The 17,225-nt window shown below is 40.4% G+C and overlaps 1 protein-coding gene across 8 annotated transcripts in view; it reads left to right on the plus strand.

Moving 5' to 3' along the window:
- The window catches only part of LOC119886526 (chemokine-like protein TAFA-1), a 131,216-nt gene extending 120,904 nt beyond the window's left edge, over window positions 1-10,312 (plus strand). For 3 of the 8 annotated variants that reach the window (XM_038697322.1, XM_038697326.1, XM_038697324.1), the window contains 2 exons: window positions 2,136-2,260; window positions 4,739-5,792. In XM_038697322.1, coding sequence (XP_038553250.1) covers window positions 2,136-2,260; window positions 4,739-4,768 — 155 coding nt within the window. In that variant the 3' untranslated portion in view covers window positions 4,769-5,792. Of the gene's footprint in view, window positions 1-2,135; window positions 2,261-3,558; window positions 3,651-4,566; window positions 4,614-4,738; window positions 5,793-8,948 lie in introns of those variants that run through there. The other 5 variants (XR_005441499.1, XR_005441502.1, XR_005441500.1 and 2 more) reach the window with 4 other exon arrangements.
- Window positions 10,313-17,225: the final 6,913 nt, after the last annotated feature.

The following is a 17,225-nucleotide window of genomic DNA, read 5'->3' on the forward strand; positions in this document are numbered from 1 at the left end:
GGTAAGGTGAATTCAGCTGTGGGAAGTACAGTCAATATCTTTCAACTTTCATGCAAAGCGGCTTTCGTGTTTTAGTAGCTAGCGTGAGGCAGCATTTTAATCTCCTGCCTCGTTATTGCTTCCTTTAGGTTTCTCTTTCCCTGCTTTTTCTCTGGTTCTTTTCAAGGAATCGATTTTTGCTTTGCAGGTATAATTTCACCGTTTTCAATTTCAAGTGGATTCTGCATTCACATTGTTGAATATAAATCCTCCTCGGTTGGTGGTATAATAAACAACAACTCCTCCGTTCCCCCTCTCTCTATATAACGAGAAGAAGGGGCTAAACAGATCGGTGGTGTCTTGGCACATCACATCACTCAGTAGAACTGATTAAACACATCTCCGCACGCCTAGTCATAATTTGCCTCTTAACGAGGACTTCCTGCATAGTTATGGTGTTGCGCCTAAAACACAGCTGAATGTAAACATGATTAATGATGTGAAATGCATGTTTAGCCCAAGACGGAGGGAGAAAAAGCAAGACAGAGGGAGTACAGTGGATGATGGACCAACATGTGGTAATTAGTGGATAAGGTAAACAGCCATAGGGAAAGCCAAAGGGCAGGTTCACAGTCTGTTAGTGGATGCTCTCATTCTGCCGTTGAGTATCCTCAGGGCTCATGGAGGGAAAAGTGAAGGAGGAAGCCAGGAAAAGCAGCCAAGTTCACCGAACAGCAGTGGGGTGTTACTCTGTGACCAGTCTTTTTCTGGTATATATGTTTGTGTGTGTCCATTCACACAGAACCGTAGCACGCTCTGTACTGTGAGGAACTGCACTTTAACCGTCTTCTTTCATCAGTTGGAGTTGCTCATACTCACAATTGATTGGTGGTTGGCCTGTAACCTTGGCAACACAGGCTGGAGGGGAAAGAAATATTTTTCCAAATGGTTCCAAAAATGGGTCTGGAAAATGAAATGATTCTGGTTTAACTCATTGTATTCACTCGGTCATTTGACCTTCACATCCACTTTATGTCAACGTGATAAAAGGAAAGTTGGTCTTTGGGGATATAAACTGCAAATTTTAAGGCAACATACTACGTGCTGAAAAAAATTGTGCTCGGGGAAAAGATGACTTCTCATCTAAAAAACTGCTTTGAACTTTTAACGTCTGCTGTCAGAAACATCATACAGAGGACTGCAAAGAAGCTCTTCACACATCATGGTTAATAAATGAATCAGAACTTGACTTTGAGAAAATGGTTTAGATTTGTGTGCTATGATTTCATTCAAAGAGAGATTTCCACTGCGAGACGTCTGGATTTAACAAAAAGATAAAAATATACGGGCTGTGGTAAATTAATAAGTAAATTTCATGTGCACATGACTTATGGAAGATTTATTCTTATGCACATCATGAAAGGTGTTTTTGGGTATCGTCTAACACATAAAAATGTTTTGTTTAGTTTCTTTTTTTTTTACAAACACTTATACACTTACACACGCACACACACAAACTGCACACCCAGAAACATGTGTAGATGAAGAGGAAGGGAGGGAGGGAGATCTTGATGAGAACATATTTGTTTTTGTCAGATAGCTGGAGGAAGAATTCAGTCGATGTTAATGAGAGGCAATTAGTTTTGATTAAAAATGAGATTGCTCCCTTACATGCAATGTAGCTATATCCAAACAAAAGAATGATTAATTTCTGTTGGTATAAGACATTATTGTCAACAACAAAAGTACCCATGCAGCAACGATACAATTGCTCTGAGGCCGAAGAAGAGGAAAAACATTAATCTAGAGTCTCGACTGGGTGTTCCTCTGGCGTTGCTTCTTACAATAAAATGTGTGGGTGCTTGTGTTCGTGTGCACAAGTGTGTCTATCTGTGTGGGGTATCTACATTTTAAACTCAGGTTACTCCCTTAACTTTTAATTTTATGTTATCATTATGTAATTTCTTTGTAATGTTCATTTAAGATAAATTTGTAATTATACCCCTTAACATTTTTTTTCTGCTGAATTAGCTACTTTTCATTACATTCTTCTACGTTTTCTTTTCTGTTTATATTCTCTCTATGTTGTGTGCATACATGTCTCTGCATGATAAACTAACCTGCTTTGTTACGGTATCTGTGCTAACCTTCCCCAGCGTCCATTGTAATCGGGAAATGGTGGTGTGAGATGGAACCATGTCTGGAGGGAGAAGAGTGTAAGACTCTGCCTGACAACTCTGGATGGATGTGCTCCTCTGGGAACAAAATCAAGACCACAAGAGTGAGCACTCACACGCATTCACACACCCTTGAGCACAAATGCATCTACCTGCATGTACAGACCTACACTTGCAATGATGCACGCGTACATGTACAATACATGCATATGCCTGTAGTGTATGTACTGTATATGCATATTTAACCCAGACGTACATACACTTGCCCACATATCCACTGAAAAAAGAAAATTCACACAGTATTTGACCAAATGCCTGTCAGATTTCACTTTACTATTCAACCTGTCATCTTGACCTTCAAATGAGGAAAAACTTAAAATACCAGGAAGCTATGTTTGAATACTTTGATTTAGTACTTTAACAAAGCTTCTCTTTCAACTGCCGCTTCATTTTTAATCATCTGTCATTTAGCAATTATGCAGTGTCAAACCTGCGGCTAAAAGGGATGTGCACAAATTCCACTGTATGAGACTACTGAGAAAAGCACAGCACATGTGTGCCCTTTGTATAACATGGTGGATTCTGTTCGGTGTAAGCAACCTATCTAAAGGCCCATAGTAGTAAAGAACAAACATAAAGCAGGCAGTAAACAAACAGGTGGGCTCTGCCTCAGGCCACACTCCTCTCAGAGATACAGTTAACGGCCGCTCTGCTTCTCCACTGCCTTTCAGCTCTGTAAACTGATGCGGCATGCAAAAATAATGAGGAGAGTTAAGTCCTCGAAGCCAGTAGTCCAGCACTCCGTGACAGGTTGATCACCCGATTTGTATTCATTTAATTCACTCGTCCCCCCACCTGCTCGCGATCAGCAAACCCTGTCTTTTCTTAGTGCTTGGTGACAATGACTTTGAATAGAAGCAGAGACTAATGTGATGGTCGGTAAAGAGGGAACAGCCAGTGAAGGTTAGACCACACGGGGCTTCCCAAGGTTGTTCTGCAGATGTATATGCCAGCAGATAGACATAAAGCTTTCAGTGGGCTCCGTCACAGCCTCCACAGGCCCAAAATTCTCAGAAAGAAGGTGATCGAATGGGGTCTTACCATCCTGTCAAGGTAAGGTGTAGTATTTGGTTCACTCTAAAGAATGCATCTCTAATTCTCAATTCAGTCCTTTGCACAATTTGACTTAAGTAAATTTGAAATCACGATTGTCTTTATATAACTTGGGACAAATTATTTTCTTTATTCTCTTAAGATACATTAATCAAGATGGTACATGTCTGCACACAAATGGAGTCTAATATCATCAAAACCTTAAGAGGAGAGGGCCAAAAGGTCAGGCCTGAAGCTGCTTTTCTACCCAATACACACATGTCCTTTTTTCTTGACCCTCTCTTTACAGAACACCCAGCCATACTCCCCTTTTTAGCTTCCGGAAGCAAAATGCAGAGGATGCATCAACAGAAATTGAGCTGCATTCTTGCTTCTGTAAAGGTTAGTCTTTTTCTCAAGCTGTTCTTTGTTTTTGTTTTCCCGTCTCTCTCCCATCACTGTAATGCACTTGAGTGTCGGGCGGTAGGAGTGGGACCAACTCATGTTCAATGACTTCTCATTAACCTAAATACTCAGTGCGAAATAATCAAGTGTGTGTTTACATGCTGTGCATGATTAGGCAGGCGTGACACAAATACTGAACGCACCACCACCCACTGTAAATATTTATCACCTAGCACAAGCAGTGCATGCATACATAAAAAGTAAGTTGCTGCCTTTTTATATAAACAGTGGCACATACAGCACTAAAATATATTAAGTGGTATGTTGATAACAGGTCCACCCCTTAGCAGACCCCTGCTGTCTGTGAACAGCGTGTAATGGCAGGATCAGTCCCTCTTCCTTTCATTGCTCTTTGTTCCATGTCCTGTTTTTGCTATCGGCCACTGTGTGGGTTTGATTACAGTGCCTTACACCGGTCTGCCAATCCCATTAGTCACTAATCTGTGACATGCTACTTGCTTCTCTGTGTGTGTGCTCTTGGTTGTGTATGAACGCACATGTTTGATGTCTTTGATATGTCTGTGTTTGTGTGTACGCTCACATGTGTGCGCGAGAACCCCGGGCAGGCCTCTTCCCTTTCTGTTGTGTGGCTTCTTATCAGAGGGCACTCGATATCCTGATCCCCCTCTGAGGGTCTTGCTGAAGCAGCTATCTGCACACAGCATAGCCCACAGGCTACATGAAAGGCCTTTTATCCTGCACTCTGCTCTCCTTTTTAATCAACATTCCTCATTCACTTGCCTCTCAGGCCAAATTGCCTCATTTGTATTTGTTCCGTCACAAGCCAGCAAACCCACAATGCAGCATTGTTTTTTTTTAATTCTCATTCTCACTCTCTTTATTTCACCTGCAGGTTTTCATTTTGCTCTGAAAAGTGTCAGTGAAGCACAATGAGGCAGGCACACACACATATGTTGTTCACCCGCACACAGACATCACTATCTTTCATAAAAATTGGCATGAAAATCAAGAAGCCAAGCAAAGCCGGTGCCTGACACCCATGTTTCTTTCTTTATGTCTTTCAGAGAGGGAGCCCTTCATTGCCTGTTCTGTAGCAGCAGACAAGGCAGGCCCTTTTGTTTGTGGAAGTCACAGTGAGAGCGAAGCTGGGGAGCACCTTCCAAAACACTCGCCCACCATAGATCTGCATTACCCGCTCCACTCGCTAAATAGATCAGTCCATTTCTGCTCCCTTCAAACAATTATACACCTTAAGAGAGACAGGCAGAATGAGAGGGGTTGTAATGAAAACATATTTTCTCCCACTCGTTCTTCTCCCCTGCTTTTGATGATGGTGAAAAGAATTACATTCATTCGATAAACTCACTGTTAGTGCGCTATACTGAATATGAATTTGTCATCAGTATCAAGGCAGGAATGCTATACATACAAAATACAACCCTCATCAGGCATTCAATGAATTTTAATAGATTTTTTAGTTATTTCACACTACAACATAACTACTCATGTACAGTAGTTGTTTTAAGTGTAGAAGGCCACAGCGTTTCCACTATGGAGTATGTAATTATTCAGATGAGAAAGCATTGAGCTCAAGTGGATATACCAACATCTTTCACACATAGACATGTCCCTTATTAAAAGGAGCAGAGGGCACTTTTTCAAGCAAAATAACACACTGTGACAGGATGCAGCCCAACAGTTTCAAACCAAAAGTGACCTGCCAGCAGATGCATCACCATTTAATTTGTCAAATCGGGAGACCACACTCTGCAGTTGATCAAAATGAACTCCAAGCGGCCATGCCACATACAGAGAAATCGTCTGTTCCACCTCTGTGCTTGACAACACGTTTCCTCCTCCATCAGTCCTGTATAATGTCATCACGAAGACAAACACAAAAGCATGCACAAATGGTAAACAATGTGGCGGTTAAGAGAAATAGATTTTATAAGCTGACAGATGCAGTCCAAGCTGCCAAGAATGGACGGAGTGTCTTCTTTATGACATTTTTATACAGCTTTAGGGTGGAGGAGTTCATTGCAAGTGCTACTGATTAATTCATACCCATTTTCTTTGCTTTTTTCATTGTCAATGTCACATTAAATGGATCTTGATGTATTTTGTTGTCTGGAGTCTTCTGTTTTTAGAAGGTGATCTTTAGTGCTGTTTGAAGAGGTTTCTCAGCTGGCATGATTGATTTGTTCAGCACTAAATGAGAAAGGGGGTAAGGGTAGGCTGTGTTTGCATTCAATTCTTTTGCTAAGGCAATTGTCCTTGGCTCCTTTTACTAACTGAAGTCTGAGTAAATTGCAATTTAATGCGGCCAGCAAATTAGAATGCAGACAGCTTAGTTGCCAGCAAAGATGGGATAGGCAGGAAATCCTTGAGCGATCCTCTGCTACCTGCTGCACTGTTCATTTGAAGAGGCAGAGGACAAAAAAGAACAGAGGGCACTTTTAGTCACACACATATACATGTGGGTTGAAATGACAGCATTTGCATACAGCCGCTGTTCTCCCACTAACAAATCTCTGGTGGATTGGGCCTGAGAAAGAGAGTGAGTCGTAAAGTGTAACCTGTTACTGCTCTTGTTCTGGCAGAGGTCATTCTCTGCTCCAGTATTTTGATATGCTGTCGTACATTAGATGATACAGATGCAAATGCTAGAAAGATAAGACAGGACTATTACTTTGTTTAAGGATCATGGGGAAAAACTACCAAATTTGTACAGAGAAAGACCCCGTCACAAGACCTGGAGGAGAAATCATCATGTTAAATCTGAGAACTATTTAGAGCACACAGAAATAAATAGGCATGATGTAGTCAGCAAGGGAGCATATGTCAAAAATATACATTTGTTATTTTAGTACCAGGAAATTCCTGGAAATCTGGGTCTTGATCTAGAATACCAATGATAATGGACAATTAGAGGGCACATTTCCCAGATTTTTTTAAGTAAACACAGAAGTTCATGTGAAAATTGTGAAAATGGTAAAACTTCCTGGATATACTCCTGGACTCAGCTCTGCACCTAAAAAGAATACTGTTCCTTGACCTATGACTTTACTCCTTTGCAAAGACATCAAATCTTTTTGAAATGTTTTAGCAGATTTTTGAGATACTAAGGGTCCTGCTAACTAACATACACTCTAACAGGACTGAATACATTTCCTCCGTGTGATGAATGACAAAAGGCAGAGCTGCACTTGACACTTGATTGAAGAAAATTCTTGAAAAAGTAGATTTTTATTGAAGGTAACCTATTATACTAATTTCCATCTCGATATTTCTAGTCTGGGAATCCTCTAGCGTAACTTTGCATGATTCACAGTTAAAAAAAATCCATATTTATCTTATACTGGCCCTTAATCCAACCCTCAGTTCATCCTCTGTCGGAAACAATCCGTTTCAGCTCCTATCTCTTTAAAGCAATTTGGCCCCGCCTAACATTCAGTGACAGCTGTACATGTGCATTTGTTATGACTACATTACTGATGACAACAACTAGCAAGTCATCAACTTTGCTAACACTATTATTATATATAGATATTTGCTCTCTCTTTTTCTCACTTCCAAGAACAACATCATCTTCGGTCTCTGCCATGATATCCATACTGAGAATACCAATTTCTTCCAAAGAACTATACATTCATTATGTTGTTCTTGCGATAGATTTCCTGCCTGGACTTTCAATGTTACACACAATACGGTAGGTGAATAGGGTAGGGCAGGTACACACAATTCTACTAACAGAAAATGGTAAATAAAATAATTAGGCTGTCTTGCTAGCACGTCTAACACATTGGTGCTCTGAGACTCACATGTACTACAGCTCACTGAGTCCCAAGCAGCACCCTCCCAAATCAAATCCACACACCTGGCTACCACCTGCCAAGCCTGCTGGAAATGTCATGGCTGTATTTTTTTAATTGAATAGGATTATGGGATTTCTAATTGGCCCCACAGTGTGCAGCGAACTTCAGGCTTTTTTCACTGTACAATCTTAAAGGAGACCTATTATCCTGCAATTCCAGTGCTATATTGTTGTTCTGTGACTTATGGCAGCTTTGCATGATTCAAAGTTCAAAAAAATAATTTTCTATCTTATACTGTCCCTTCATTTCTGCCTCTGTCCGAAACAAGCTGTAGATGCTCCTGTCTCTTTGAGGCCCCTACTGTCTTCTGATTGGCCAACACCTGAAGCATGTTATGTTACCAGGCTGTTGTTGCCAGTGAGTGATACAGACAGAATGAGCATTGTTGTGCGGAGTAAATGACCATATATGGACCTCTCCGTCTAGCTCCATGTGTCTAGAACGGAGCCGTTGGTAGAAAAAGCTGTTTAAAACAGTGTTTAGAACAGGAGGAAATCTGAGGTTTTGGCCCACAGGGATTTCTTTTAAATACTTTAACCTCATTATTTGAAGCTTTGGCCATGTTTAACACGAATATCCAACATTGTAACATTGTAAATAAGTCATAAAATGTGGAAAAGCATAATAGGTCTCCTTTAAAGCGGCAAATAACAAACATGTGATGTGATCTGGAAAACATTTACATGGTTTTTGCTAAATGGGAAAATAACTCAATTACTTTAAATGTTGTTAAATCATGCACATGGCTTTTATTGAGCTTCAGGTTGAGCAGGATGCTGAAAACAGATATTCAATAGCAGTCTCAGGGTTGCACAATGTGCTATTGAAATGTGTCCAGGTCTGCAACTGAGGCCGAATAAGAGTCCCTGAACCAGAGTCACGGAGAGACAGCTCAGACTCCACAGCGGGTGCCCGATCCCATTTAGCAGTGCCAAAATAATTTTATCAGGTTGGAGGAAAATCCTCAGCTGTGATTGGCTGGCTTTGGTATGAAAGCGCAAATGAGGGGTGATGGGCAAGCTGGGGGTGGAGGAGATGGGGCTAAAACAATCTGAGTTAGAGTCAAAAATGCGCCACTCCATTTATGAAGCAGACATACACAGCATGGAAACACACCAGGGTTTTTTTTTTGTACAAAGATCTTTTGTGATATATCCCAGTATACCTATAAATGCCGAACACTTCAGCGCTGCTTCTGCTCGTATAAGCTGTCTGTTTTTAGTAGCAGCAGGAACCAGGAGGTGAGAGCTGTGCAAAGCCTCCACAGTTCAAAAGACTCCCCCTTGTTTTCGAAACATGCAAACGGAGCAATTCCTTAGGGTCTAATCCTCGCACACTTGTATGCCTTTGTTCTATCTAAGTGTATGTGTGTTTTCTCTCCTCTCCTTTTCCTCCCCAGATTCATCCCAGGACCTAACAGAGAGCTCCCATTGCAGAGCTGCGTGCCAGGCTCTTCCCCTCTTCCCCCTTTCTCTTCCCACTGAACGGACAAAAACTATTACATCCGCAGCTACCGACTGGATTACCTGGGACCACAGAAAGGATATCCACCCAGATAAAACAGCTTTGCTCACGTGGTGCCAAGGATTTGAAACCAGACTAATCCCCTGTTTGATCAATGAGCCCCATGTTGGTGACTCTCCTCTTCCGCACAGCTGTGGCCAGTTTCCGACCTACTCTTTCTCTGTTTCCCTCAACCTGTTCCCCCCTCTAAAACTGAAACAGCTTAGAAGGGGTTATTTAGGGGTTGTTAACATTACTTGATAGATACTCGTTCCCACCGGAAGGTAAACCAGTTGAGGAGCTTACATGGACCTGAACATGAACACAGAACTGAGGGCGCAAGGAGGGAAATGACATTGCTACCCTTTTATTTCTGTGTGGAAGGCATTTGTATGTGACCCGCTACCCCAGCAGGACGGCCTTGGACTACATGGAGGAGATTTTGTTGAAAAAAGCTGGATTTTTTTAGTGAAGTAGACCACTTATACTGAGTTAATGAAAAATCTTTGAGAGGCTGTAGGGTCTGTCCTCACGGCCTCACCTTCCTCCTTTGTGATGGACATTTTGACTTTTATTCGAGGGCATGCCCGGTGTAAATTCATGAGCACTTCTTTTCTTTGTTATGTAAGATAATTTGTGTATATATACATATATAAATACATGACATATAAGGTGACAGATCCAAGAAGCTGAAAAACATATTTAGGACTCTAGTAGGAGCTTGAGCCCCATGGTGGAATATTGATCAGCCACTGACTACAGTAGTACAGTTTATCCAGAGGCTGATGTCCCAGTATGGTGTGTATAGCATTATATGCTTGCATTGGAAAAAGCCACAACAGAGTCATAAAAATAAGTATTGGTCACTTTTGTCATTCAGCAATGTCCTTGGTTAAGTCAGAAAATGCTTGTAAAAATGAGGAAAACACTGTATAGAACTGCCTCACAAAAGAAAGCAGCACTAACAACAACCCCTGAGCCTTCAACTCAGACACATTAGGGACATGAAACAGCAGCAGAAAAACTTGGACCATAATCGGACAGTTAGTGTCTATTTCTGTTGTGGACGGTGTTCACGGGCGACTGCTTGACTGTGTTTCTTGTGTAGATCACCCTCTCACACACCAGAGAGAGATGATTTATTCAAAAGAACAGTGAGAAAGTAGTAGTCACAATGGAGAAACATACAGTTATCCACCAGTAGATATAAGTACATTACAGGACAGCCTTATGAGAAATAAAAATGGTTTTCTATACTGATATGCTGTCTCCCCTTCATATTGTAACTGATATTTTGAAAAATGTTCCTCTGATGGCAATTTGATATGCAGTAATATGTGGGTGGAAGATCTAGTCAGAGTTTCATTTATATGATATGTTAACATTGTGAACAGAGTTTTTGCTTGAGTAAACAAGCAATCAACAAACAGCACAAGGCAATGTGAAAATGACTTACGGGCAGACAAACGCACACACATGCAGTGAACACACAAACGAATATGTGATGCTTCATTTATACAATTCCCTTGGTGGCAGAGAGGATTTATCAGAACAGCACATTCAATTCATTCATGCAATTAGAATAAAGATTTCCAATATTGCGCCAGGCAAAATTCCAGATGATTTTCAATATCAACCTCTCCTCTCGGCTGATATGAGATTCGGTTCTTCTCCCAGTGGATGCACCAGTGTACATTCATCATTTAGGAATTTGGCTAGTTTCATGGAGCCCGGCGCCTCGCTGAGCAGTCACAGAAGGTATGAAAACGACAGACACATCAATCTCCCAGTGGTCTTGCCAAAAATCATGAAGGAATATGCAAAAAGAGAGGGAGCAGGAGTGTGTTTTTTCCTCCTCAATGAGCCGTTCCCTTCTTTGTTTTCTCACATCTAATAGGATTCACTGTCCTGCAGTCTTATTGAGCTTGTGCAAAAGAAAATGAGTCAGGGAATGAGTTTGTGTGTCTGTAAGTGTCTCTGGATGCTTTTTTGTTGCTGTAAATGAATACATGGGAGTGTATGTGTGCATTAGTCTGTTTCACCATGCTTCTGTGTGTATTTTTAGAAAGGGTATCCAGAGTCTCTGAGACAGGCGTCCCGCAACGACATACTGTGAAGATTATCCTCAAATTCAGTGCTTGTGTAGAAAATCAAGGGATTTCTCCCTCGCTACTTATACAAGTTCTAAGTGGATTTTTGCTTAAAAGGTGCTTTGGGATCAGAAATGGAAGAGGTGCTTTTTCTTATTCTCTTTTATGCACTCCTTAGCTCTATCCTGAAATTATGGAGTCGTGCTGTGGAGGGAGGTCCTGCTCCATTTTAGGCAGAGCAGAAAGGAACACAGCATGAATAGATAACAGGGGCCGGGTCCTCTTCCCTCTCCACGGTGCTTTGCAAGCTCAAAAGAGAGACATCCATCAAGTTCTGCCGACCTCCCACCGAGACACAGAGACAGCCATGTCCACATCACGCTGGATGGCTAATCAACGGCTGACAGCAAGGACAACCTTTTTCATACAGCCGAGACGTGTGCAGAAGATGCTGGACAGTGTTGTTTGTAAAACTTGCATTAGCAACTTCCAAGGGTATCTCAAGTAAAACACAAACTTTTACCCTGCGTAGAAGTTAAATGCTCGGCTGCTTTTAGGAGCTTTTAGTAGGAGCTTCCACTTCTCTTTGACACGACTTCCTGTCTTTGCACTTTATAACATTCATATTCTTTAATCATTTTGCATAGCAACCTATAATTTGTGGAAAGGGCACGCTCCTTACCTGTGGGGGCTTTGCGGTCTATAATTATAGTCATTATGGCCATGAGTCACTGTGAATGTCGCCTCTACAATTAATATCCACTGGAGCTGGACAACTAAGAGCATCTCAAAATCATTAATGACACTAAAACTTGGTCTCAGTGATAGCTGTTCATTATTACCAGAGGCCCATTTGCCATGAAAAGTAATGATATCAGACAGTCTTACGTTAGATAAGATTCTTGATTAATCCTTAACACTGCATATAAGAAATGGGAAAATGACATGTCATTATACAGTTACAGCTAACAAACTAACTAGCTAATAAAGAAGCTGAGATCCTTTTCAAGACCACGTAGTCATCAAAAAGTTGAAATGAAGCAGCCTACAGTGACACTTTTTCTAAAGTCTGTAAACAGCAAACAACATTTAGTGAAACACACCAGTGCTCTTGCTGCAACGCCATTGTTTGTGACAAATGAATACACTCTGATGGGTACACAATACATCACTGTCACAGTCCCATGACACTGTGCCATGCCTGCCAACCACCAATACACTTGTCAGCGAAATGACTTGACAGTCTATGATTGTCAGCAGCTGCCATAATGACAATTTATTTTTCTGCTGCTTTACCGTTTTCCTCACCTTATTTTCCCTCATGTTTCAACCCGAAATGTAGCAACTTGGCCCCGTCACATGTCGTCACAGACCAGCCTCCCTGGGATATTTCAAACTTCACATTTTCCCATTAAAAAAAGAGAGCATCTTTCACAGCTCTCAATTGTTTGCCACTAGAGATTAAATGTCTGAGAGCTGGATTTGGAAAAGAGAGGGATCAGGTGGAGAAAAGGAGCTAATTCTTTGTTCCGAGCCTGAGCGGAATACGCAAGCACACTGTGTATATTTTTAACGCGTAGATTTAGTCTTATTCCACCCTCCAACTATCCATCTCACATATTATAGAAATGTGCTGTAGATGTCTACAGAAATGCACTGAAACTCTCATATTGTTTTTTTATGACCTTTTCATGGTGGCACACAGGGGATGCAGAAGCCTCTCTGGTCACCACAGACGGTGTGATCAGTCTGCTGTTGTCAGAATGGGACCATCACACAACAAGATCGGGACACACAGTAACCACTTACCTTGAAAACCAAGAAGTACATGCTTGTTTTTTTTTTCCCCAAATGTTGCACTGCATTACATCATTGGGTTTTCTTTTATTTTTATGGTCACTGGGTGTATTTATTTATTTGTTCGTTTGTCTATTTATCAATTAAATATTGTTCTTTCAACTTATCATTAATATTTTAATATTTTTTAAATGTTTAAAATATCATCTTGCTGCATAAAAAATGTCAATTTGGGAAAAAAAATTACTATCGGTATATTATTAGATTTGTAATGTGCACAGGTATGTGAAAAAAACTAAAATATGTCATGTTAATAATAACCAGGAAAAGATTGTACTTTGGCATTTTTTAGTGGACGTCAGATGAAATTTCTTGTTGTCTGTCCAAGTTTGTATTGAGAGTTCACAACAGCATCCTGGCCTTTAGGCTGCCTGCCAGAGACAAAGCACTGTGCTGTCAGTCCAAACCTGCCCACACACAGAGTATGCTGCAGTGAACTTATCTAAAGTTTTACAATGGAAAGAAAAAGTAGAGCCATTTGTCCTGCCTACACGATGACTTAAAAGTTTTGCCATGTCACCGGGCTCATTGAACACTTCTCTTTCACTCTCTGATAAGTGGCCTGTGTTTCTTAATCGATAGCCTATATTCTGAAACATTAGTGCAGTCAGGGGTGGCCTGAAGCATCTGAGGGCCAGTTTCAAGAGCTAATTTGCCCAATAGTAGTATTAATATTGTATTTTTCTATAGGGCATTCCAAAATATATAGAATAAACTATAGTAATATTAATATTTTTAGCGTTATTTCTATAGTAATTCTTTATAGTAATACTATAGGTTTTGTTTTTGTAAGGGCAGTCTCCCCTACACAGGGACACCAGCAGTCAGTCACAGTTGGGGGTGCTGAGAGAAGGTCAGGTCAGAATGACGTCTTAGTAAATAGTGCACAATATTCAATGTTTTCTTATTAATTTGAATGGACAGGATAACATATCAAATAGTTATTAATAACAATTTTTATCATTTTGAGAACATGTTACACACAGCAGACAGCAGACTTAAGCACCAACATACTGTTTTTCAAAGCAGCCACAGCAACTACACAGTCAACAACAGGAACGAATGCATAAGGACTGCAGGGAGATGAAGAGAGAGATGTGACCCACGTCCATTTATAATAATGCACAGTGAGGATACAGACGTTTCATAGAGGTCTGTCACTGTTAACAGAGACTCCATCTGCGGTGTAGTTAATATACCTCACTAATAAAGACTAACATTAGTTTTGTGATCAAAGAAAGTTTTTACATCCACACTTCTGTCCATATTTGCACGCCCCTTCTCTCTCACTCTTTTATTATTAATTGATGGTTTTTATAATGCTTAGTTTTAGAGGTGCTGAGGGGGTTGCAGCACCTCTTCTTCCCGTGTTGCTATTGAGTGAGTGAATTTAAGTGGGGAAATTATTTAATTCTTGCACATCAGTCGGTGCCCTTTGGAGGGCGGAGCTCATTTCAATTGAAACAGGTGAAACGTAGCTGAGGCTGCCTCCGAGTACAGTTTTAACCAATAATACTGTTTAAGAACACCCTGAAGTTGTTTCACAGTCTTTACATTGTAACAGGTTTTGCTGCAGTATACCAACATTTTATTTCATGTGACTGATGACTCTCATGTGACTAACCATACCAAGAAGTTCTGACCTACTTAAATAGGAAAGGAAAAAAACACTATCGAGCTCACTTAACTCCACAAAGGGAAAATGTAATGGATTTACACTCTCACCTTTTTCACACAAAAACTTTTAAGATGAATGTGTGTGTTCACTCATTACCCAGCTCTGTCTCGCCTACATTATACTCCCCACCCCTCAAGGACTTCTCACTAAAAGTCCTTTTCATTCTCGTGCCTTTGAAACTGAATCACAAACAGCAAGCATGAAACCATAGCCACAATAATTCCTGAAAACCTATAGAGTTTTGTTGTTAAAAACACTACAATCCCACCAAAAAACGAGTGAATAAAATACAAAAGAAATATAGAACAAAAAAACTGACACTGTTTTGAGACAACTCTGTGTAAAATTGGAATATTGTGACATTTATCATGTTGTTGGTTTTCTCTCTCATATCAGATACCACCTGAGAGGATTCGGATACATCAGCATTGATTATTTATAATGGCAGAGCAATAAACATAGCAATGGAGCACTCCTTTTATTCTGAAAAATCAGTGTTTTTTATTTATTTTACATATTTATAAATTCATTAACTGGCATATTAACACACTGATGCAGAGTTAGAATCAGCTCTCAGCAGAGTCTTTACTCTGGGTTAATGGTAAAGGGGATTGTCTAATGGCTGCAGGATGGAACCGCTTTTTCCCAATTCCACCCTCAGCCAATGAGCTGCTTCGTTCTCTTGTATGCAAATGAGAGGCACAAGGACAAGCAGGGCATGTAAAGGACACAGTCTTTGGACTAGGAGACAGAGCCACCCTGGTGAGGCAGGCATGCCTCATTTAGATTCAACACCATCATTTCACTTAGGCAGGTGAAATCTAAGTGCCATGGTTGCATTACATACAGTGCCAAGAACACAAGCAGACATTTCTTGTACATGCTATGGCGACAATTGTATGTGACTTGCAGTCATTTTGCAAGTCTTGTTAAGGCTATCAAACCAGAATTTTGTGTGAATTACCATAATGTGCTATCAAGGCCCTAGATGCATATAACTCACAGCTGCCTACGGTGTTTTAAATCACCATAACTTAGCGACCTACACACACATACAGACACACCCAAGCACGGAAAAGGCCAGAACACCATCCTTTATCTAAGTAGCCAGTATAGCAAACCTTGCTGCTAGAATGAAATGTTAACATGAGCATGGTGCAGAAATCAATTTAGATGTTATTCCCACGACAGTGACTGGGTATGACTGTCCAGGGTATTTCTATTTTGTATTACCTTCCCCACCTTGTTTTCCCCCAAGCTATCATCCCAAATAGAATAGTGTCTGTGTCTCAAGGCGATGGCCATTGATCCACATTGGAAGTGAGATACTACTCTCTGAGCCATCAGCACAATGCTTTTTTTTTTGTCAGGCCACATTGATGAGTGCAACCAGTCATACAGACGATACAAAAAGTCACTCTGTAACACATGGCTGTGTTGAAACCAGCTGCTATGCATCACAATGCTTTCCAAAGGACTGCAAATTAGCTGTGTTGTTTTGTTTAGAACAGTACACTTTTATATATTATATTTTTCAAGACAGAGAAATAAACTAATATATCATGTAAAGCCAAGTGTAGAGCATGATCCAAACTTGATCTGAACATGCTTTGGCCATGCGCTGACATCATCAACAAGGGGGAAACTGGGCCAGAAACCAGAGCACCTGGGGAAAACCCACGCAGAACATATTTATTTTTTGTCCTTTTATTTTTAACATATTTCCACAATATCACACATTGCAATTAATGCTACATCAGAAGCAGTTATTTGGGGCAGCATATTACAGAAGTAACAAGTTACAAAAAATATTACTTTTTTTTTTTCCAGCAGCCAAGAACTATAACACATTTCCCACACTAAATATAGTAATATGATTAACATCACAATTCAAGTCACTCGAGTTACAAGCAAATAAGATGCAGCATGTCAACTGGTGCTGGATACATTCGCGGGAACTTATAGCCCGTGTCAACACAAGTCACTAGAGAATGGGGAGAAAAAAATCTTTGGCTACACACCAGCTCGATGGCATCACTACCATTTCAGTCCATATCTTGCCAAGGGTGAGAAGCAATTAAAAGTAATTACTCAGTTACTCATCTACATTTTAGAAGCAGTATGAATTATGTAGTACAAAACACATCACTATTCAAGGCTGCAGCTACTACTATAGTACACCACAGTTCAAAATAGCCTGCCCAACCACTGATCAGGAATAACAAGTGTATTCTATTATGAAAAATGGACTCCCAAGAAGCAACAGCTTATGAATAGGGGTCCATACAAGAGCATCTGGTTCCACTTGAAATGAAAAAGACAATGTTGATTTAGATTATCTTTAAAAGATTGCATCATTAATATGCTGTTATGGTCATAGTTTTGACATCCTACATGAAAAACAGAAAAAATCTGGCACGCCAATTTAAAATGGCAATGGAGCCTAAACCAATAGTAGTTATAAGCACATGCATGCATAAGAATCAATGTGAAACATCCAGAATGCTTAACAAAGAGTGCCCTGTTCACCCTTTGTCCCTCGTGGATC

This window comes from Micropterus salmoides, unplaced genomic scaffold (genome assembly GCF_014851395.1).
Source record: "Micropterus salmoides isolate LMB-PRFRI ecotype aquatic unplaced genomic scaffold, ASM1485139v1 Ms_hic_scaffold_4, whole genome shotgun sequence".
In the NCBI taxonomy this organism is placed as follows: domain Eukaryota; kingdom Metazoa; phylum Chordata; class Actinopteri; order Centrarchiformes; family Centrarchidae; genus Micropterus; species Micropterus salmoides.